The sequence below is a fragment of the Taudactylus pleione genome, unplaced genomic scaffold (genome assembly GCF_031769625.1).
Source record: "Taudactylus pleione unplaced genomic scaffold, aTauple2 ptg000121l, whole genome shotgun sequence".
Lineage (NCBI taxonomy): Eukaryota > Metazoa > Chordata > Amphibia > Anura > Myobatrachidae > Taudactylus > Taudactylus pleione.
This window is the reverse complement of record NW_028284523.1, coordinates 216,061-240,795: the sequence shown is the minus strand read 5'-3', so window position 1 is coordinate 240,795 and position 24,735 is coordinate 216,061. Positions and strand designations below refer to the sequence as shown.

At 41.5% G+C, this 24,735-nt stretch overlaps 1 protein-coding gene across 6 annotated transcripts in view; it reads right to left on the bottom strand.

Annotated features, from left to right (window-relative positions):
• Positions 1–768: 768 nt before the first annotated feature.
• Positions 769–24,735, bottom strand: part of ADNP (activity dependent neuroprotector homeobox) — a 30,377-nt gene continuing 6,410 nt past the window's right edge. For 5 of the 6 annotated variants that reach the window (XM_088472122.1, XM_088472125.1, XM_088472123.1 and 2 more), the window contains 3 exons: positions 8,113–8,229; positions 7,713–7,805; positions 769–5,230 (listed from right to left, as the gene is read on the bottom strand). In XM_088472122.1, coding sequence (XP_088328248.1) covers positions 2,138–5,230; positions 7,713–7,805; positions 8,113–8,220 — 3,294 coding nt within the window. In that variant the 5' untranslated portion in view covers positions 8,221–8,229 and the 3' untranslated portion in view covers positions 769–2,137. Of the gene's footprint in view, positions 5,231–7,712; positions 7,806–8,112; positions 8,230–9,668; positions 9,724–24,735 lie in introns of those variants that run through there. The other variant, XM_088472126.1, reaches the window with a different exon arrangement.

Sequence of the window (24,735 nt, the reverse complement as noted above, 5' to 3'; positions counted from 1 at the left end):
ACAAAGAGATGCTGCTGCTGCTACTTGACATGAGTTGTGAATAACAGACTTTCCTTAGCAAAATCTATAAAGGTACAAAACTTATTGTTTCTATTGTTACAGATGTTCCAAGTCTTGGATATTCACACATTGTCAAGAAATAGCAACAAGTTTGAACCTTTAACAAGCACTTTCAGGCAGAAGCTTTATTTTAACTATCATAAGGAATTGCAGTAACTTTTAGCAAACAGCAGAATGATTTTATAGTGCCAACATATTTGAGTGGATTTAACCTTGATAATGTAATCAGGCAAAAGGAAAGGTTTGCTGCAGAAAACATTGTTGCCAACAGGGATGTCCACTCTTATTGACATTTGACCCATTGTTACAGCATATTGCCAGAACATAACTGCATTGTGCATTTTTCCTTCTATAACACCACAATTCACAAATTCTGACCAGGATCAGGGGCAAAATGTGGTGGAGTTACATACAATGTGATAACAGGGAAACATAACTTGTCTATAAGATGCTCCAAATCAATGATATGCTGCAATGAATATCACCTACCAGCCTCTGACAACAATCAGTAACAAGTAGGAAACGGCATTGACAGAAGGTAGGAAGCACTATAAAATATATATATATATATATATATATATATAAAACAATATTGAAACTTGGCAATATTCAGGTCTTAAAAACAGTACTGGATAGATCTGATTTTATGTATTAGATATGCACAAACCCTATTCACCTGAATATTTAACCGCAGAACAGAGCCAAAAATTCACATTAAAGCACAATACAGCTTTTTATTTAGATGCTTAAATGAATACAAAGGGAAAGAAAGATCACGAATACTACTACAACAGTGTGTCAATATTAGATGGTATAAATGAACATCACTATGTGGGAAACTAAATATACTAATAACCAAAATACAGCATTGTGTCTTGTTTGATACTTTAACACAATACATATTATACAGAATTGTTCCTTAAAAGGTGTCAAAATATGTAGGCTTGCAAACATTTTCTTGCAATAGACATCCCAGTTTAAAGTGCACCTGCTACCTACAGATAGTGGAGGCATCCATTTTATTGGGCTGAACAAACAGTTAAGTTATCAATGCATATGTGCAGCACCCTGAATCCTTGTTCAGTTACCAAATGACAGCCTCTACTGCATGTTGGCACCATGTATACTTTAATATATTACATCACTTCTGAAATACCAATTTTTATTAGCTCTTAATGTTGAGGGTGTTCAGGTGATTTGTGTGGGGGGGGGAAGGGGGGGGGGGGGAAGGGGGAGAAGAAAGATCTAGTACAACAGCCCAGATATACCTTATATGACTGGACTTAATCTTGAGATTGTACAGATTATGTGCAAAAACTAAGTTTGTCATAACTCATTTTAGTTTTTTTGTATTTTTTTTTGTGTTTCTTTTTTTTAACTATAGCAGTTTCAAGCCTTTTGCTAGGTAAACTAGATACAGCGTTAATTACACAGCAGGCCATCACTAAATTAAAAAAAAAAAAAAAAAAATCTATAGTGGGTACACGAGAACATAGTCATAAGTCTCACTTTGAATAAGTCTAAAATACTGTACAAATATACATTTTAACTATTCAGAATGAATACATGACGGAAAAACAAAAATTAGTATCCCAAAAGTCTATACACAGTGAGCCAGAATCTTCTATTAGAAGAATCTGTGACGGGTATCACACATTTGAGCTGCTGGAAACCACTCAGTGAGGTTTGCTGGTTTCCCTGCAGCAAGTGATTTGTTTTACGTTTGCTTTTTTTGGGAGGGGGGTGTTTTTGGAAGGGCTGGGGTGGAGAGAAGAAAAATAAAATAGAAAAATGACATACTGATAAACATTGATTTAAACAAAAATTTCAGATAAAACACAAGTGTGCATTTTGTATCATCCAATGTTGCTCTTCACATTGGCGAGTGCCCAATGCAGAGGATATCATAAGCAATTTAAAGAAATGATGGAATTCCAGCAGCTGCAGATTCCCACCTTGCAGGAGACCTACCACTTAGGGGCAGTAACAGTTTCAGGGAAGCTTAGCAGTCCTGTTGTAATGAAAATATTTCAGCAGCTACTTGGCTGTACATAGCAGTGGTGTCTAAAAATGTCATCTATACTTCTTGGCTACTGAGTCCTACACCTGGTAGACTGCTGTGCATTGTGTCTGTAACAGTCATGTCAAACTGATCCCCATCTTCACTGTCATTTGTGCTAGTCTGCCATTCCATTGGCTGATGTGACAAACTTTCCTCCTTTACCTTTGAATTAGTTAATGACGGAGATTTGTCCTTAGACCAAAACTCTTCGGCTTTTTCAAATGCATTTGTTTTCCATTTGGCTTGCTCCTCATCGCTGTCGTTTAAGTGATCTTTCACAATCTCTTTGCTATCTTCTGCATCCTCACTGTGGTTGGAATCATTGACCAAAGTTTCTGGCTTTGCTGCCGAAGTTCCGCTATCCGAGACGGATGGCTTCCGTGAACCAGGTTCGCTGTCAGAACGGGAGGCCTCATTTTTCCACCCAGGTGTATCCTCTGTCTCTGCCTCATTTTCAGAATTATCTAGGATGATTTCATTCGAAGTTTCAGAATGATTGTTCATTTTTGACAAAACATTTGAATTTTGGAGTTCTAGAGATTCCTTGGGCTTCAGTGAAAGACTTGTTGTATCCAGTTCTGAAATAGGGGACTTTACCGGCACTTTAACATCTTTTTCCGGAATCTGCTCAACAGCACTTTCATTGGAGTCCTCTTCATCATTTGCAATACTATCTGAAGAGTTAGAATCGTTCATTTTTTTCTTGTCTATAGTTTTACTTGCATTAGGTGTGGATTGTGTTTCATCAATATTTTTAAACATCCATTCAGCCCCAAATTCCATATCATGCTGGACTTTATTCAGCTCCCTCATGTTGAAACCAAGCAAGACACCGGGCTTATATCTCTCGCAATCTCTAGTGCACTTCTTCCTCTTGTTGCTGAAATGGGATGCAATATCGTTCTTCCATAACCATAAACTGGCCGCCAACTTTTCAATTTCTCTCCTGCTAGGATAGGGCTGCATATTGAAGTAATTTGTAAGGAATGTCTTTCTGGCTTCATAGGAGTCATCTTCATGTCCTCTGGGATCCAGTGCCAAAGCCACCGGCTCTTCGGGCTTATCATCTAAAATGATTGGTGCATCTGGGTCTTCGTCTGGCTTTCTCTTCTTCGCAAGTGCTAGTTCCACATAGTCATTTGAACGTTTCATTGCAGGCATTGCTTGGGCTGGACTTATTTTTATGGTGCCTGACTTATCCTGCCCATTCTGAGTTTTGCCAACACCTCTGCAATGCACAAGGTGCAATGTAATAGTTGAGGCAGTCATATTACTTGTGTACACACCCAGACAATGGATGCATTTGTAGGTGAGCTTTTTCTCAACAGGATGGACGGTCTGGATGACTTGGTGCCTTTCCCTTAAGTGATGGGCGAGAGCATCAGATATGGGGCCTTTCAAGATGGAGAAGCAGAGAGGGCAAAGAGTTTTACCTACATCTTTCTTATACGGCACAGCAGTTTGTGGTAAGTTTTTGACAGCTGGATCCACCTTCTCAACTACCTTTGGTTGGGATTTTGGTGGAGGAGCAGCAGCAGCAGGTTGATTCTGCGCGTGGTAAGCTACAGATTCAGCTGGAGCATCCCGTAGGTTGTATGTGGTGACAAGTAAATGGATATTCGTGTGACTTCCTTGCTGTAATGTCAAGTCAAAAGTCAAAGTTGAATCTGTTTTAGGGGCCATTTCTTCATCAGCATGAACCATTCTCATGTGAGCAGCCATTTTCTCTACATCATTAAAAGTCGATCGACAGTAAGGACAGGATAGGCCGTGTATTAGCATGTGATTTAGCAAAGTGTCAGTTGGCAAGTATCGATTACAGTAAAGACATTTGCTTGTGAAATTGTGTATTTTCATTATGTAATTCGCCACTGCTGGCACCTTTTCTGCTTTGTGCTCCTTTTCAAAGTGGATGCTGTACACATTTTCAGGAAATAACTCGTTACAGATTGTACAAATTTTCCATTTTTGAGTAGATGAAGTGGAGTTTGCAGCAGCGACGGCAGCAGCAGCCGCCGCGGCTGCTGCAGCAGGGGGTTTTGCGCTCTGCTGAACCAGAGATCGAGAAGCTATATGAGGTGAATTCATGGAAGTTGGTTTAAGATGGCTGGCTGAAAGACCAGAGTTTCCGGGTTGAAGCGAGTACCTTAAAGGAGCTGGCGACCTCTGCTCATTACCAAGAGAATAAGATCTTACATTCCCACCAGGAAGCAACTGTTTCATTGACTGGGATTGCTGGGGGATTGAAACTGATGCATTGCCACCCATTCCTAATCTCATCTGCTGCCCCATAGAGTATCCAGTTCCCATTCCTTTGACTCCATAGTTATTCTGCTGCATGTGGACATTGGACATCATATTAGAATTCATTGAAGGCTTTGGTATTGTAAGTCTATTCACCATTTGTTGGGAAGGAAGAGGTCGGACATTCCCTGGGGACATTGGACCCAATCTTTGTGGAATACCCAGGGGTTTTTTATCTTGAGGCTTTGGAGCAATCAGCATCAATGGCTTGGATCTAGGGACAACCACATTTGTGTGTCCAATCATTGCGGTTACTTGATAACCAATGCGCTCATGGTCTTCAATAACATGCTGGACCAAAGTTTCATAAGTCTTCGGCATAAACAGGCATCGCTTACAATGAATGCTGCCTTCATTGCTTGGGTTTCCGCCTAAAGGCATGGCACCATTAAGTGATTTGTCACTGGCCTTTGCAACGTACGGTGCCGCAACATGCTGGAAATGTTCCCTGTATATGTGTTTTCTCACCACTTCATAGAGAGGATCTCTGTAAGTGCACTTTTTGCAATAATAAACTGCTTGCTCAACGCTGTCGCCCTGCTTCGGTTTAAGGCTGTCGAACTTGTTTTTATCTTTATAAGCGCTGAGGATTGGGTTGGGCTGAGGGGCGCTGGGAGCATGGAACACCTTGATGTGCATTTCCAAAGTCTTTCTGTCTCCATTATAAGTACAGTACGGGCAATTCAAGAGGATCCGGTTCTCAAAGTCTTCATTGTGGACGTTTCGAAAGTGACTTTTGTAAGCAGAGAAGAACTTTGATGAAAATGGACACTGACTGCAGCAGAACTGTTTTGTTCGATAATCCTATTAGAACAAAAAAAGAAAGGTGCAAAAAAAGTCAGCAACGTTGGAACCATGAACGTTTCTATTGTAGAAGTCATTTTAAACGATGCTTAGTTTTTGACCCAAAAAGAGAAAAAAAAAAAAAAGTAATACTTGCAATGAACAAGAGATATCACTTACTCCAACAGCAACATTCGGACATTCTGATACGCATCTTAGAAACAGCTGCACTTTAACTATAATTTTATATTAAAAGAAATGCTAAGAGATTTGTGGCCAGCTCTAATAAATTTGCATTGAGGAATAAAGCTGCAGACGCCGGTCTCTCCAGTCGTTGACAAAGTTGAAGTAAATAGCAAGCGGCAATGTACTGCTGGGCCCACATCTCTACTGTAGTTTACGTGTACTATTACTATTATACATTGGCAAAAGGCTCACGTGTAACTTTCTGATGAGGATGACGGGAAATAACATGTAGGCCAATTCTCAATGTGTGGTTTTTTTTTATTTATTTATTTTTAAATCGCTTTGTCAATTTCATAAGCTTACAATACAAGGCAAAAATAATACCCAATATTGAAAAACTGACATTTAAAACTTTTTTTTATTATAAACAGAACAATAATATCCACAACTGTAATTAGCATTAATAGAGATTAAACTGTAAGCCTCATAACTTGAGTAAAATCAATTATTTAGAGGTTGCATATACTGTAAATACAATGCTTCCATCACATTTTCTTTTAATATAAAGTCTTGCATTTTCCATACGAATGATCATTTTTATTTGTTAACCTCTTGCCTGGCATGGTCACATCTATGCACACCCATACTGCCTGTTACCCCGTTAACCTCCCACCCCACCAGGATCGCCCAACTGTACTGGAAGACACTAGCCCACGCTCAGGAAAGCTGCAGTTTCCCTTTCTTACCCTGATCACAGTCACTGGTAGGCAGCAGATGCCATCAACAATTCTGATAGGATCACCAACCTGTCTCTGGCTGATTACAGCCCGACCTGCCCCTGGTCTCTCCCCGTCAACAGGATCGTCTACCCCCTTGCTGCTGCTGTCTGCTCTTTTTGTTTCCCTTTCCTGAACTGTAGAAAGCAATTTGTCCAAAAATAATGTCCCCAAAATTGTGGATTTTTGCTTGAAATGGCCGAAATTATGAAAACAAATAGTTAAGCCTTATTAAGTATAATTTTATTAACAAATCTGCATATGTTAATAAAAATTATACTAAATCAGGTTTAAAATGCTATTTTCATAATTTGAATATTTAAAATAAATAAAAATGACAATTCTGGGGACATTATTGGAGAAAATGTTAACCAGTTTAATTATTACTCAATACAATGTATTTTCAGAAGGATAAACGTATCAATACCAGTTTATTCTTCATACCGTGTACACTAAGATGACTAATAGTGGAATATAACATGATTATGGCATCCTATTATACTTACAGAAGGCTTATTGCAATTGGCAATCTACTTTTCAACTAGGTCAGGGATGGGGAACCTCAGGCCGGGGGACCGTATAAAATGACCTCGGAATCATTTGGTCTGGCCTTCTGAGCTTTTTTCTGCTAGCCTCATCTGGCTAGCGGGGAGCCTAGAATGGCACCCTGCAGCCAGAATCTATGTAGCAGTGCTGCCTGGAGCGTCCTTAGGATGCTTCAGACGGTCACACTGCTGCTCTTACAGCTCTCCGGAGAATCCAGAGGACGCTCCAGGCATTGCTGTAATCACCGGCGATTGTAGCCTCGCCCCTGTGTGATGTCACATGGCGTGGGGCGTGGCCTACACCAGGCCCGCAAATGTTCTATATATATTAAAATGGCCCTCGGCAGAAAAAAGGTTCCCCACCCCTGAACTAGGTACAGAGAGCACACAAGTACTAAGCAGGAGAGATTAATAAATCTATTCCAGATGCATTCATATTTTATTATATAGTATCAACTTGCGTGAAAAAAACTCTTTGACCAGCCGTATCATCAACTAGCACTACACAGTCCTGTAACTTACGAAGCAGTCTATGTGATTACTAAATACACATTTGCCAATGTTATTTTATCTACAAACTCCTTGGGGAGAATTCAATTGTTTTTACGCGGCTGTTGGTCCCGTTTTAACGGACATGAGCTGTTCAATTACTTGAGCAGCTGTACACCCATTATTTATCAAGGATATCTGCTCCCAGCCTCCTGAAGTGCGAGCGGAAATCTGTCTAAAGTAGAGCTTTTGGGTGCCTTAACCTTATCACGCCTGGGTTTTGGGTCTTTTTAGATGGGAATCGCTGCTTTACGCAGCTAATTCCCTGCAATTGCGGCTCAATATCCCTAAAAAGCGATAGGCGCCCATGGCACACACAATGAATATTTCCCTTCAGGTTAGACGGGAGGTGCCGGAGAAAAAAAAACAAACAAAAAAAACAATTGAATTCCTTCCCTTTAGTTTTAACACAAATGTACAAATCTTGGGGTCAGCAAGGGTTAATACCTGGTTCTTTGTGAATGAAGGATCCCACAGGCCAACGTCATCCCATGAGGTGTTCTTCACATAGAAATCATTGGGTTCAAACTGTTTAAATTCCTGCATTTTAAAAAGAAACATGAAGTCTAATTATAGCGTACTTACAACATTTGCAGTGATGTTACTGTGAACACTGCTGCCCATAATGACAAATTATTGTACAGGACTTTTTTTTTTGATGGGGGGGGGGGGGAGGGGGTTTGGGATGGAGGGTTCAAATTCAACTAAAACCAGATATGTTATGATCTACTCAACATAGGTGAATACCCTCATTTAAAAAGTCAGCAAAATGAAGCCCTGAGCAGCATGGTACATTGTATGGATGTCCATCACCTAACAGAACCCATCTCCACAGAATAGGACTCACATCAACATGGTCTTTGCAGTATTCCAGGCCAATATCCCCCAAGATCTTCTTCACAGTCTTCCTGGCTTTTCGCAAACTGCCCAGGTTATTTACAGGAAGCTGGAACATTATTGCTACCTGGGAAGAGAGGAGGTTACAGTTACATTTAACAGGAAAAAGTAACATCTGCCACAATGTTGAAATACAAATATCATGATCCTCCTCACCAGGCAATTTTACGTTCTCAAAACAAACCACCATTAAGTCTGCCTGGAGGATGCCATTAAATGACTGACATGCTGGAGGGCAATAGGTTGTGCTTTCATCATCACCCTCATCAGCTCTACTATGATACATGCTTGTAACTAGAATATTAAGGTTCCAATATACACTGACATTATGTACAGATGTGTCCTCATACACCTACCCCTTTTGCTCCTTATGGCATGAGACGCCAAGCGCCATTCCCATGCTGTGTACTTCTTCATGAATTTTGCATATAGTGTACAAGAACTGAGGAAAGGTGCATATGGATGGACACATCTGTAGGGGACATCCATGCGATATTATTCTGAGCATTATAGATATAGTGTCATACTGAAACTATAAAAAGCAGTTTCCAGCAGGTACACAGTTTAATAGAGAATTTGTATGTAGAAAAAAAACAAACTATTAGGCAGAGGAGATTTTCTCTGCTCTGGGATATATGACAAAGTGCTGTTCTGTGAAAATGCTTTTAGTTACTGCATAGAGTACGACAGAATGGTCTCATATCCCAGGACAATGCAAGGTACTACACTTGAGCAGAGGAGACAATTTGTTCAGATTTTGCATATAACATGAAAGTTAGGACACTCCATTTGAAAAAATTAAGTTAGACACCATTACAAAAGTTTTATAAAATGTAAAAACGCTGTAACAACTTGTGAATGGGATGTAGTCAGGATGCCGGTGGTCGAAATGCCGACCGACCACCAGAATCCCGCCACTGAAAGCCCGTCACGGGACTAAAGATGGGCGTCTAAATCCCGACGCCTATCATTAGCCCATCGATGAAATCCCGGCGCCCAGTATACCAAACATAGGGTAGCTGGACGTCGCGACATGTTAGCCGTCTGTGTTTGTGGCCGGGGGGAGGGGGGGGGGGGTGTGGATGGTGGAAGGTTCAGGCTCTCCTGGGGGGACTCAGGGTTGGGCACCCCCCCGGGAGGGTTGGGTTTAGGGTAGGGGTCTTAGAGTGAGACGCTCCCAAGGGAGGGTTAGGGGTGGGGATGGAGAGGGTCAGAGATACTTTACGAGCCGACGTCTGCATTTTGATCTGTCGGGCTTTTCTCGTTGGGATTTGAATCGGCGGCTTGTAAGCAGTCGGTATTTCATTCCCAACCACTTGTGAATAGCTACAACTTCAATAACTATCCAAGACTGGACATATTAAAAATGCAATAACTTGTGCCTCTACCTCAAGTCAAATACAATAGACTCTCATGAAGAAGATAACATAAATGTAATGATTCAGACAAGCATAGGACCAACACGCAATAATAAAAAGACATTTTGTATAAACGGTGTAAGCTTACCAAAAAGCAATATGTATAAACTCTCAAACTGTCACTAATGACAGTTCATTAGTCAAATAATACGCAATATTTTAGGCTACAATTACAGTTGAGCAGAAATACCATGGATCCCTTATGCATCTGAAAAAAAAAAAAAATGCTAGTTTTCAGATCAGAGAAATAAAAAAAAAGCATGGAATCATTAAATCCAAAGTTACTCTAGTTATTAAGGCGCATGAACAGTTATACCGCTGTTGAAATTTAAAATGTTTACTGTATACATGATTTATGCGGTTTGCATATTTAAAGTCACATTTATATTGATAAAACTACCACTGCTTGGACAGAATACACATACTTCATTTGATTTGCAATAACTATCAAATAAGAAGCACGCTCTCTGCAAATTTCAAGGCCTTTAACTTATGACCCATTCACACCGCCATAAAATAACCCGGGTTACTGCACATGAACGCACAGCAACTCAGGTTACTGCGCAGTGTGAAAGGAACCACTTCAAATAACCCGGGTCGGCATTTCAACCTGGTTGAACACTAGTTTAACTCAGCTCGCAGTGCGGTGTGAACGGGTAACCCGGGTCGATGCGACCCGGGTCCTGTCAACTGCATAGGGAGAGCCGGCGCTTTGAGACAAGATGTCCAAGCACCAGCTCAGCAGCGATGGCGGTGATGTAAGGGGGGGTCTCAGGCGGGTCACAGCCAGAATCGACGCGTGTACAAATCCTGGGTGTGACTAGCGAATTAGCGATCTGAACGGGGTATTAAAAGGTATGCATGTGACTAGACAGCTGAAATACAGATCATCATTTACCTATACAGAATAATATTTGGTACTGTACTAACATCACTAACTGGTCAATAAAAATTAAGATTTGGAGCTCCTCCCGCACACGAGACCAGACTGGGCATACAGTTTCCTGCGTTAGGGCTACTTGGAGGTGTGAGACAGACTGAACAAACGTTTAGATCTGGATCCCTACCCTTCCCCCTTGACATCTTTCCGGCGGCATCCACATTTTTCTTTAGGTTGTGTGGGTTCATACATGTGCCCCTGGGCTACAGCATGGATCACCAGACTTTGGCATATTTCTGGGGATTTTGCCCTGCGGACCTTCTGAGAATTGTGTGACAAAAAGGGTTGCAGTCTAAACACCACTTTGAATATCTACAGATTAAGGCCACCATTTACTAACGAGTTTTATCACCAAAACGAGTGATAAATGTCACTGTGTATGATAAATGGGGCTCCAGCCAATCACCTCCCAACTGTCATTTTCTAACAGTTGACAGTTGGGAGCTGATTGGCTGGAGCACAATTTATCATACACAGTGACATTTATCACTCGTTTTGGTGATAAAACGAGGCCCTAACAGTTTTATTGACTCCCTCAGTAAATCCCATGCACTTTGAGCGACTATATACTTATGAACCGCACCGCAGAGGAGCCATCTCTATCATGTATGCCATGCTAGCAGAGCAATCTACTGAGGACAAGGAACATTTTTAAATTACATGGGAAAAATACTTAGAGAGGAGTTTATATGATGGGGAATGGTCAGTTATCAGTCAGTGGGTAGCTAAGACATCTAATAATACAAACCTTAAAGAAAACATTTATAAAATTTACACCGTTAGTATATGGTTCCCGAGATACTGCACTCTATATATATCAGTTGACATCGGACCTTTGTTGGAGTCAGAGTGGGCACAAAGGCACTCTCGTATGGCGGGATTGTCCATTAATATCTAGCGTTCCAGCTAAGCTGTTTTAGTGGGGCACCACACCCTGCCTGATTTCAAAAGGGCAGAATGCGCCCTGCCCTGTCGGCACCCAGCTAAAACCTGCTGGATGCCGACCCCACCAGCAGATGGATGCCCTTTCTACGGTCCAGCCGCCCCACCCCGTGCCAGGCCTAGATTATTCTAACAGTACTTTTTGTTTTGTCATTATTTATGTGATCCTACGTCACCTTTGATCATGTGTTTGTCAAAAGCAATGCACTTTTGACTCTTACCGTTTTCTTTTATTGTTTATGTAACATTTTGCCTTTTCTTCGAAAAAGCTTTTTAACTGCGTACTACCATTTATAAAGAGATGAAATAATAAGATTTGGAATAAATGTTAGCAGTATTAAAATTAGTTTCTGTAACAAGTGCACTAAGCACTATACAAATGAAAGTTTTTGGAGTAATGTAAGTAACTGAAGTTTGATGGCGGGTAGTTCTCTCCATTCTTCTAGTAGTAATAAAGGGAATAACTGCAGTTCTCTGTGACTGCTAAACATCTGTAGCCACACATTTGGATGGCCCCTTGAAAATGAGGGGGAAAAAATGGAAAAATTGGAACCATGACGAGGTGCTCTAGTCAGATAATGGAATAGAAAAATTCAACAAGTACCTTTTAAAAATTATGCCAAATACAATTTATTTATGTTGTGGTACTTTCATTTTAATAAGAATACCACAATATTTTTATTTTAAGTACTTGCATTAGGCATACACAAAGGGACTGATAGTGAGGTGGGAGCAAAGCAAAAAAAGCAAGTAACTTTGTATCTGGTATAAACCATGTTGCAATGCAAGGGGTGCAAATACATTTATTATTTTTGCATGCAGAGTAAATCTTGGCTGCTTTTGCATGTAGCCCACAAATACTGTACAGCTTTATTTTTACACTGAAATTTAGATTTCAGTTTAGACGCACATCTTACACATCTAAAATCTGCCCCACCTGCAATGCAACATGGTTTTACCCAGGTTCACAGTTACTTGCTCTTTTTTTGCTAAAGACCCAATACAGAATCAGACCCAAAATGCATTTAGATCTATTATGATACTTGGTTAACCACAGCAGTTCAGGTATTGAAACGTCAGATAAGAGTCCATAGTAAAACAGTGAGGTGCAAAACCAGAATGCCCAAGTGAAAAATTATACATATCAAGTGCTGTCAGGAGACACCAACCCACTATAGATGACAAAACCATGGCTAAACTAACAATGGGAAAAGCTAAGGTGGCCATACTATGCCACATTATGATCATCTGTATAGGGTTCCTGCTAGACCGTGGGCAGGGCGCTAAGGGTGCGGGCAGGGAGTGTCTGTTCGTGCTCCTGAAAAAGGGAGAGTGGCCATCCAGGGAAAATGTTGCCCCTTTAAAATCGGGCGGAGTGTGGCGCCCCAATAAAAGCCTAGCGGGAACACTATACGTACTTAAACTATATTCGGCAAATGTATCTATAAATGATGTTACACAAAATTGCAAATGCCTGCAACAATCCTAAAAACGTCAGCTAATGCTGGGCATACTCTATACAATTATCGGGGTGATCCGACCGATATCAGCGTATCGCCCTGATAATTGTACTGTGTGCGCGGGCAACAGAGTAAAATATCGATAGGTAGGGAATGCAGGATCGCCCAACATGCTCGTCCGATGCAGCCGACATTTAACTACGAAATATTGTATCGGGCAGTACATGCCTAGCCTTGGCCGACTGACAAACATTTCCTGTTCCTTCACAGGGAAGAAACAGGGAAATGTCTCCTTCCCCGGGGGGCGGAGTGCAGATATCAGGGCCAATACACCGTAATATAATGTATTTACACCTGCGATATCTGCAGGCCGTCTGACAGGCATTTTATTTAAGTATTCCTGAGACCAATTGCCTAGAAAGTATGAATGCATGGCATGAAGCAAGTTTTATGCCAGGTGGTGCTGAAATAAAGAAATACTGTTTTGGTTTTTAAGACATTATAGTTGAGTCAACACAATCACCACTGAAAACTTCTTAAAATGATGTCACAAATCCGTTCAAGCTTGTACACACCACTGACTAACTTTCATACATACATAAGTTCCAGCACAGGTTAATGAAAAATGTTTGTCACTGACAGATGGAGCCACATTTCCCACATTTGGGGGCAAAACTAACCAATGCACTGCGAACGCTCCTGCAATTACTTTGGGATAAAGGCACAAAGCAATCAATGAGCCCTATGCATTTTTCACTCCTAATTAATGTGTGTTCCCCAGTAAGTAACCGCATTGCAGATAAAACGCAATCACTCTTTAGTGGTAGGTGCTAATCAGCTAAAAGGAGAATCAAGAAATTTTGTAAATAAGAGAATATTAATGGAACAAGGAAACTATTTTGAGGATGTAGTCGGATACAAGATGCTGCCATGCTCCCTGGAGGAACTGGAACAAGGGAATGTTATAGAAGGAGCTTTACCAAGATTATGAGCAGCTGTGCAGGTAAGTAGTGTTCTATGAGCCGTAGTGTAATTGGGTGGTCATTTTTATAGTTATGTTTGCAAGGACAGAAGCATAATTCTGTAAGTTGTTCTTACTATAAGAAAAATCTATCTTAAGTGCATGTTTATAACACCACAAGTAGTAGCTTCTATATAACCACACCTTTAAAAAAAAAAAAGAAAGTTCTGTTATCCTTTTTCTTGCTTTACATTTCCCAGTAGCTTCAAACACTAGTACCATAAATAAACCAACTTGAAACATTAGTGTAAAGACTGGCCGCTGTGTGATTTACTCTGTCAAAGGGGGCTATTCAATAGATTATAGACGGGAAATTTTTTTTTTTAAATCTATCTAAAGTGACGGGAGATTGGGGTGCGATATTCAATTGTTTTGGACGCCCATACCTTTTTGTGCATGTCCTGCCCAAACAGACTAGGAGCGTTTAGCTACTTTACATAGCAAAGCCCAAAGGCCTGGTTAGTGCACCCAAGCAGCAGTTTAGGTACCCAAAACCAGCGCTTTTCACAGATTTCTACTCGCCACCTCAGGAGGGTGCCCCACTGCATTCCTGCCAAACGGAGCAACATTTGAATTGCTCCGTCAGGCGCCAACAATTGCATTCCCCCCTAAGACCTCTAATAAATTTTCACATAAGAAAGAGCCCCAAACAAACTAATTTTTTTTTTGAGGGAACATGATTTAAAAAAAACAAACAAACCTGTATTTGAGGGAACATGATTAAAAACTTTTTCAATCACTTAATTTAGAATGCAAAAATGTCCTTTCTATTGCTTAAATTATATATTTTATTGTGTGCTTCTCTTTTTTACTACTATGATGTAAATTTGGCCACAATAAAATTAAAGCTATATACAATTATAGTGTTCCTACTAGGCTGTTTTAGCAGGGCGCCTACTGAAACAGTTTGCCGGGTGCAGTCTTCACTCGCGGGCTGCAGTGTTCTTTGGTGGGAAAAGTTAAGATGAAAACGTCAGTCTGGTGAATAGATGCCTTGCGCACATGCACGGCATCTTTTCACTCTGCAACGAGAGATTTTCGGCTGTCCGGCATCTCCATAATTGCCGGGTACACTACCTACAGTGACGAAAAGGGGGCATGTCTTAAGGACATGCCCCTTTCGAGTAACCACATCTGTTTCCAGTGCACACAATATTGCCCGTTTTCATGCAAGGCGCCCTGCCCTCACTTTTATAGAATACACAATTGTAGTGTGCATGCCAGGGCCAGAACACTACAGTTATGTGTATTCTATAACAGTGACAAACCATTGTGATGTTTATAAATCCAAGCCCACTTTACGAAGTAACATAATATTGAAGTGGAGGAAAAAAAATGCTGCAATAACCTTGTATAAGGCAGTATTATTATATCACAATCATTTTAAAGAATATTCACAATAGGGGAAGAGATGGCTAGAAAGAAATAGCAGCATGATGAGGGGGGGGGGGGGGGTGTTCAATTGTTGCTCTGATCAGGCACCCAGATTTCTGCTTGCACCCTCCTGAGGTGTCGAGCAGAAATCTACAAAAAGTCTGTCTTTTGGGCACCAAAAAGGCTGTTTGGGTGCTCTAACCAGGATTTTAGAAGGGTATATTTGGATGCAACAAGGGCGACAAGTAATGGGCGAACTCGGCACTCACACCTGATCGGAGCAACAATTGAATTGCTCCATCTTGTACCCATTACTTATGGGCGCACAAAAAACACAACTGAATTCCTCCTCTGTGTGCATCTAGGCAAATGGTACCCAAATACAATACTCTGCAAATATAATGGCCATGTAAGCAGCATTAGACATAAAAATTTCATACGTCTATCACCCACTAGGATGCAAAGCATTTTACATTGTGGAGCTTGAGGCCGCCATGAACTGCTATTCTAAGTAATTATTCACATCATTCCCTGCTCTATTGAAACTTAGTCTAAGCTCCCTACTCTACATCACACACACTCTAGGGTTTACTATACTGCCCCAACCACAGTTAACAGCCATTCATAGCATGTGAGCATAAAAACATCAGATTTGGAACACACAGATTTGGAATAGGTCAGTGTTCTCTCCAAGCTGTGTTTTTGCGGGTGCACCACCCGGTAAGAAAACAGCCTACCACCTGGCACTTTGGGAGCCTGAAAGTGGGGACAGTATCTGGGAGCTGTATAAAAAAGGACCACATCCTACAGACTTTGCAGCTTTTACATAATCAGACGACTGGGCCTCTAATAATAAGAGAAGAATTAATATATAAAATGTTGTTTCAAGTTTAAAACATCATAAGGTCAGGGCTTAAAATATTTTATTATTGTGAAGGCCCCCACCCGGCTACTTCTTGATGCCACCCGGCTGGAAAACATTTCTGGGGAGAACACTGTAGGTAGATGAAGACCATCAACCCATTGTGTCAGTATCCACGGACACTAATTGTACCTCATGTAAACACCTGAATCTCTGTAATTTGGTTAAAAAAAAAATTAAATGAAATGTGTTGCCAAACTTGACAGCCTAAGAGAGAAAAGAATGGCTATGTTCCCCGAACCCAGTTTGTGCATCTTGAAAGAGCTTTTCTGCTTCCCCCACAAAGACCATTTTTTGGACACTGAATCCATAACTCTGCTCCTGATATCGAAGAGGTAGAGTCAGAGAACTTTGCATAGAGTCAGAAGAAATGTACCAACTGCAACCTCAAAATACAAACTTATTATATAAATATTCAGTGATCGAATTAATCCATGTGCAGGCGTCTTTGATTCATCATTCTCCAGATCAGTCTGAGGGGGTAGATTTAAAAAAAGCTTCTAGAATTAAAAAAAATAAAAAAATATTGTGGTGTTGCCCCTAGCAACCAATTCAATTTTATTATTTTCTAGGATGCATTAGATAAATTATAGCTAGAATGTGATTGGTTGCTTTTTTGTGCTTTTTCTGCCATGTCTTTATATCAATCAGCAGAAGATGGAAAAGTTATGACTGGAGTAACTGTCAATTGGGGGGCGATTGAAAAGTGTTTTGGGTGCCCGATGGAGCCATTCAATTGTTGCTCCATTCGTGAGCCAGTGCCACATGTGCACACGCAAACACACGGGGTTTAGCACTTCCAAACCCAAGAGCACAGGATTTGGATGCTTAAACAGCCGACTATTCGAACATTTATGCTCACCAACCTGGGAGGGTGCAAGCAGAAATGTGTGCAGCCACGGCTATGTGCGTCCAAACAGAGCAACCATTGAATTGCGTGCCCGGAAGAAATAGCCGCAGCTACAACAATTGAATTGCACACAAGAATTCAAAGGGAGTGTAGCATACATATAGGTGATGGTATTACCTGAAAGAACAACCTGGTTTATTGCAGGCTACTTCATATAATATATAGGAGGCTTTATTTGTAATTTTTTTTTTTATATATTAACTAATCAACTTCATCAGATAAAAGATATGAGAAAGCTTAACAAATAATTATCCATACAATTTCCAGTCCCAAGCAGCCTGGATAAGACTGGCTCACAAAATCTTTGCTGCTTCAGGAGTTTTTTAGGATTATGAAACTACAGTAATATAAACGTATTTTCCCTGTATAACATACCTGGACATAGGACAATAAACTGACATTTTAAAAAGTAGCTAACAGTACTGCAATGCACAGAAAACCCCAACTGCAGCACACTGCTCTTTCAGTCTGTACACTGGAAAATAGATAACTGTATAACAAAGTACAGGTTGAGTCTCCCATATCCAAATATTCCAAAATACGGATTTTTTTGGGCATGACTGAGATAATGAAACCTTTGATTATTGATGGTTCAATGTACACAAACTTTGTCTAAGGCACAAATTATTAAAAATATTGTATAAAATTACCTACAGGCTGTATGTATAAGGTGTATATGAATATGAAACAAATGAATTTCTTTTCTGTACACAAACTTTGTTTGAGCCACAAAATAATAAAAAATATTGTATAAAATTGTATACAACACAAATGCATTCTATGTGTATATTTGGGTCCTAGTCCCTAGATATTTAATTATGGTATGCAATTATTCCAAAATACCCCTGGTCCCAAGCATTTTGGATATGGGAGACTCAACCTGTAATACAGTAAGTTACCACATACTAAGCAGCAAAACACTACCGTTTGCATACAGTGAGACTTAAGGCCCCCACGCACAGTGAGATAAAGCAGCCTTTCCGATTGACTGGTATGATTTGGCTGCTAGATCGCACCGTGTATGGGCTGGATGTCGGACTGAGCGGGAACCCGTGGGGTCGTATATCGCACCCCCTGGTCTTACTGCAGGTTCAGTTGATCAGGGGATGCGATGTGCGATCCCATGCAACGGTATGCAGGAGGAGGAGGGGGGGGGGGGGGGGGGAGGCATATCGGGCGTTTGGCCACCCGATTGCACCATGTGTGGGGACTGCCTTATATGTCAGACGTTGTATCCCCCGTTGCGTCACGCGGTGGCTAGCACACTGTGTATGGCCACCTTTACATACAGGGCATGAAATGTATTCCATGAAAACACCAAAGAAAGGATTGTGCATCTTAGATTAGAACATAGAGATGTGTCCACATTCATCTACCCTCCTTGCATGTTAAACAGTCCTTTCTATTTGCGCCATGCAGCGGCATGATTCGGTAGCGCCAAGCATCTTTTCATGCAACTTTTTCCCTTAAAATGTGTCTTATTCGGAAAACAATGTGAATGGTATGCACAAGTAGCTTCTGCTGATTAAAATGATATGCAGCATGCCTATGTTCTGTGTGCGTCAGTGAGTATCTGCATGCAAAATGCTACATTACAGCGTTACAGCCGCTGACACTGCAACGTAGCATTTTACATGCAGATACAGCCGCAGACACACACAGGATATAGGCATGCTGCATATCATTTTAATCAGAAGCTGCTTGTGCTAGCTATTCACATCGTGTTGCCAATAAGATGCATTTTAAGGTTATAAAGTTGCACGAATAGACGCTCGCCACTACAGAGTCAACTGCACTCACACGAAATGTAGTGCAGAGGATAGATGTATGTGGACACATCTGTAGCATAGCTAGAAATTGCATTTTGCTAACCAGACATCAGCATTTTAAATATGAGCCATCATTGCATCTGATCATTGAACGCTTTTTGATCAAATAAAAAAAACACAATACAGCCATACTGTATAAAACAAATATCGCTTTCTAAGTAAAAAAACAAAAACAAACATGTTTCATTGCATCATCTGCACAGTGTCATATTAGGACAATAGCCTCACAGTTACAGTCAGTATGTGTATTTGTACTCATTGCTTTGAAAAAGTATTCAACCCTCAACATGATTGTAAATTTTACATTTTTGGGTGCTCAACCAAAGCACTGAGGAACATGTCAATTCAATCACTATACAAAACCTGTTCCACAAATTACAAAAATAAAAAATAAATAAAAGTATTTATACCCCCTACAATTACTGGCTCTAATTAGCACAGGTAGAATACATTACCCCAGGGGTGGCCAGACTTTTAGACTCCCTCATCAACTCTAGAGGCTGAAAACCTTTTTGGTTCTACAAAGATTAAAAAAGGGGACATGGCAAATCCAAAAAGGGGTGTGGTCTCAAAGTAAGGGGTGTGGGGATTGTCCCAGAAAAATTGGGAAGACTGTGAGATATGCTTTTTAGGGCCCTGAGTCAATGAAATGTAAACTTACAAAACATATACATTTTAACATAATTAAAAGGGTGTTATGTAGCTGGATAATGTACTTAACACCCCCAGATACTCCACACCTACTATTCAGTCACAGCACCACTGCATACCAGCCTATTACTCACGTCATCCCTGCCCACCAACCAGTCACTCACATACCATCCCTGCCCACTAACCTGTCACTTGCTGTACATGCCCCTCTGCCTAGTAGTGTTCCCCTCAAATGCTACCTCCAGTCATTCAGTGTGCCAACAGGAATTACTGTGACAGCTCCTGTGTTTGGCCATATCTTATATATTCAACTACAAAATACTGCAAATATGTAAACAAAGGAGCCAGGAGCCTGACAAGACTAACCTGAACCGTTTAGCCTGAGTATTAAGCAGTATGTAATACACAAAAATAAACGCAGCATACCACAGTGGTAACACCACCTCCTCTGAAGTATGGGGGGGAATTCAATTGAACGCGCTACTCAATAGCGATGAGAGGGACTCCCAAAGCTATTCAATACACTGCGCTGTTTGATTGCGCTAAGAATTTCTTCTCATACCCCCCTGGGGATGCAAAGAAAAATCCAACCAAAGTGCCGGGCGCGCAGCAGGTTTTCTGCATAGCGCTGCGCTAACAGCCGCGCACCCGGCACTTTGGTCAGAGAATGCCAGTTAACGCGCCTTAACACACTTGTCAAGGCGCAATAGGCGCGTTAACCGGCATTTCTCCGACCACACAACACAGTGTATTGAATAGCTTTGGGAGTCCCTCCTGTCGCTATTCAATAGTGCGTTCAATTGAATTCCCCCCTATGGCAGTAGTAGCCGAATGGTATGGGGATGCTTTTCAGAGACTAAGGGGAGGAATTCAATTTTTGGCGATGCCCATCGGGGCACATATCGGACACTTGCTATAGTGCCAACATTGAAAGATTTCCCTCGTAAACGCTTGTGATGCATGCTGGTGCAATGTGCCGTTCTGCGAAGGCACAGCACACCAATGTCTGAACTGAATTCCCCCCTAATAATCTTGTTGTGATCAATGGCTCATATCACAGACAAATCGTGCACAAAAAAAATTCTGTCATTCCAAACAGCTTAAACGGCTGAAGAAGTTTATTTTTTTTTTTTTGAACAGGTCAATTATATAAACGACATGGCAGGACCAACACGGTTCATTTCTTCATGAAGTTTTCGTAGTGGAAGTTTTGTCATCACTCAAACCTACTGCAATCACTATAATACCAAATTGGACGACACCACACAAAAATGTTGTCTTGCCCATCCTTACAATGATAACACATGCCTGATAGGCAGGTCACTTAACACACATCTAGTACACAGTGATCACTGGTTGAACAAAAGTCTCACATCGCAAAAAGTGAGCACTATACAAAAGGTTGGTGGTGTTCATTCTAGAGTGGACAGGGACGGATTCATAGAAGGGCATTAAAGCGCACGTGCCCACAATCAAGGATCACTAGAAGAGGTTTTTATTATTATTACCACCAGTTATTTATATAGCGCACACATTCTGCAGCACTTTACAGAGAATATTTGGCCATTCACATCAGTCCTTGCCCCAGTAGAGCTTACAATCTATAACTCCCTTCCACATGCTCTCACATACACACTAGGGTTAAGTCTTGTTGGCAGCCAATTAGCCTACCAGTATATTTTTGGAGTGTGGGAGCAAACTGGAGTAACCGGATGAAAACCACGCAAACACAGGGAGAATATACAAACTTAGGGCCGTGGTGGGAATCAAACCCACGACCTCAGTGCTATGAGGCAGTAATGCTAACCATTACACCGTCTGTGCTGCCCCTAGGTTGGGTTGATTATCAAATAATCAATGGTGCCAAACAGGTAGAAGGTGGGGAAAGAGGGGTTCTGAGCATCTCAGAAACTGTTGCTGGGATTTGAACGCACAACAGTGTATATAGAATTTAAAGAGTATGGTGCCTAAAACAAAAACATCCAGTAATACCGGTAGCAGGTCTGTGGGAAAAAAAATTATTTGTTAATGAGAGAAGTCAGAGTAAGCAGTATAGCATAGCGACTTTTCTTTACATTTCCGTCTTATTTACACCACAGATACAGCAAACTACCACTCAATCTGTACCACAGACAGAGCTGCAACTTAAACCACACAAGAATTAGTTTAGAACATGTACAAAATCGCAAATGGCTGCTGCATTGTAGCAATTCGTATACAGATTCAGACTAATTTACACTCAGATGTACAAGTGTCGCATAACAAATACATCAGTGCAGCTTTGTTAAGCTTATGTCGCATCACATTGTGACTAAGACGCACATTCATGCGAAAGAGACGATTGCACAGTCACAAAGGACCTGGTGTGTCAAGAAGGGCTGTTTGGTGCAGACTTCGGTAATAGTGTTTGCCAAACACTATGAAGACACATTTGTACCGCACAAAATAAAAAAATGACATACACGGCATGTCAAACCGTGAAGCGTATGGAAGACCACAGAGTACCACTCCTGTCAGTCTAGAACAGGAAGCTGGGGCTGTAGTAGGCACACGCTCACCAAAACTGGATTGTTAAAGATTGGAAAAACTTGATATGGTCTAACAAACCTCAATTTCTGCTGCAACATGCAAATGCTAGGGTCAGAATTTGGCAGACAACATGGGCGGAATTCAACTGATTACGCGGTCCGGATCTGCCATCTAAAGTGACAGGAGATTGCGGGCCGCTATTCAATTGATGCTGTTTTTCACGCTGATCGCGCCCATAGAAGTCAGGTTTAGCCACATAAAGCAGCTAAACCCTACCAAAGTACTGGGCGCGACCGCGAAAAGTGATGTTTGGGCGCCCAAACAGGTCTCTTCGCACATTTCAGCTCTCATCCTCCTGGGGCTGCGAGCTGAAATGGAGCGCTGGCAGCTGATCGCGCCCGACAGGAGCAAGAATTGAATAGCTCCGTGGGGCGCGATAGGGGCTGGAATCAATTGAATTCCGCCCCATGAATCCATCCTGTCTTGCGTCAATGGTTCAGATTGGTGGCATGGGAATTATTTTCTGGAAAAACATTAAACTCCTTAATACAAATTGTACATAATTTAAATAAAAACAGATAACATTAGCAGTGTTCTTCCCATGTCGGCTGCCCCCAAGAGTCCGAACATGGGCTCGTTCTTCACTTGCAGGATGCTGCCGCCTGGCCTTGGGGAGAACACTCATGAGTATCGTTGCCGACAATGATTCAATTCAGCGCGATGCTGAATAGCTACGGGAGGGAACTCCCGGAGTTACTAAATTCTCAGCGCTGTTTGCTTAGTCTGCAAGTGGTTAAGTCGGAGAATGCTGGTTCTTGCGACTTAACCTGGGTGTTTAGTCGCGAGAACCGGCATTCTCAGACTATAGCAGTAAAACTGCCGCGTGGCTGGCACTTTAGTCTGATTTCTCCTCGCATCCCCAGGGGGTGCGAGAAGAAATCCTTAGGTCGAACCAAACAGAGCGGTGAATTGAATAGCTGCCAATGTCCATCCTTTTATGATCACAGTCTACACATTTTTAATGACTACTAAGAGCAAGATAAAGCAGTGTGTCACAAAACACATCTTTTCAAGGTGGTTTCATTAACGTGACAATGAGTTCAGTGTACTCCAATGGCCTCCACAGTCACGGCACCTCAAGCCAAGAGATCACCTTTGGGGTTTTGTGGATCGGGAGAGTTGCAACATGAATGTGCAGCTGACAAATCTGCAGCAACTGCACAATGATACCATCAATTATAATGCACCAGAAGGTCTAAAGCAGGAATGGGAAGCCTCAGGTCTGGAGGCCGTATAAGGCCCACGAAACCATTTGGTCTGGCCCTCTGAGCTTTTTTCTGATAGCCTCATCTGGCTAGCAGGGTGCCTAGAATGGCACCCTGCAGCCAGAATCTATGCAGAAGTGCCGCCTGGAGCACTATTAGGATGCTTCAGACGGGCACACCGCTGCCCTTACAGCTCCCGGAGCATCCCCAGGATGATCTGGGCATTGCTGTAATCACTGGCGATTGTAGCCTAGCCCCCGTGTGACTTTACACAGAGGGGCTTGGCCTGCACCGGGCCCGCGAATAATGTTATATATATATCAAAATGGCCCTCGGCAGAAAATAGGTTCCCCACCCCTAGTCTAAAGCTAGGTACACACTATACAATTATTGATCTGATTTGCCAATAATCGAGTGACAGGCCTCATTTACTGTATAGTGTGTATTAATGATCGTTTCAGCATTTCACTGATAAAATGGTTAGAAAACACCCAATAACACATTCCTCCAAATCATCCGATTTGTCGGTCAAGACCGAAAATCTCAGTCTCAATTTCATGATATCAATCAGTGTGTGTGCATTCTCAATAATCTGCTCATATTTCCTGTTACTTTGCCATCCCCCTTGTGGATGGACATATGCAATATCAGTAGCTTCTAATAAAAAATTGCATAATGTATAGCACAGATATTGGGGCTTTCAATATGCCAAAAAAAAAAAAATTGCAGTCTATAGTCCAGATCAAAAAACAAATAAAAAAATTGGACAGTGTACCTAGCTTAAGCCAGTTTTTCTAAAATTCTGGCCACATAAAACCTTAACAGCGTGTATATTGAAGGTATCCTCAGGAATAATTAGTACCACCTGTAAATCTATTGTGTTAATCAACTAACACACTTGTGCTCCAGTTAGGGTTCCCTGAGGGCCTGGTTTGAGAAACCCTGCTCTAAATAATGTTTCCAGCATTTTGTTGAATCCATGACCACTAACAATTCAGAATCTTCTGGGGGCAATTGTGGGTCCTACCCAGCACCTGATAGGTATCTTATAAAGTGTCTACAGAGTGTATACACACTCCATATGGGGGGGGGGGGGGGGCTTAAATTCTCTTCACAGTGACGTAGCTCCTGGATCAAGCACCCAGAGCTATTCAATTGATTGCATCACGCCCAGCACTTGAGCTGGGAGATGCACCTTACCGCTACTAATGTCCGGGGCTTAGTTGCAGTAAACTCCTGAGGTGTGAGCATAAATCCGCTAGTCATGAGTTTACCGGGCGGGCAATTGTATTGTTCCGAGAAGAGAAGATAA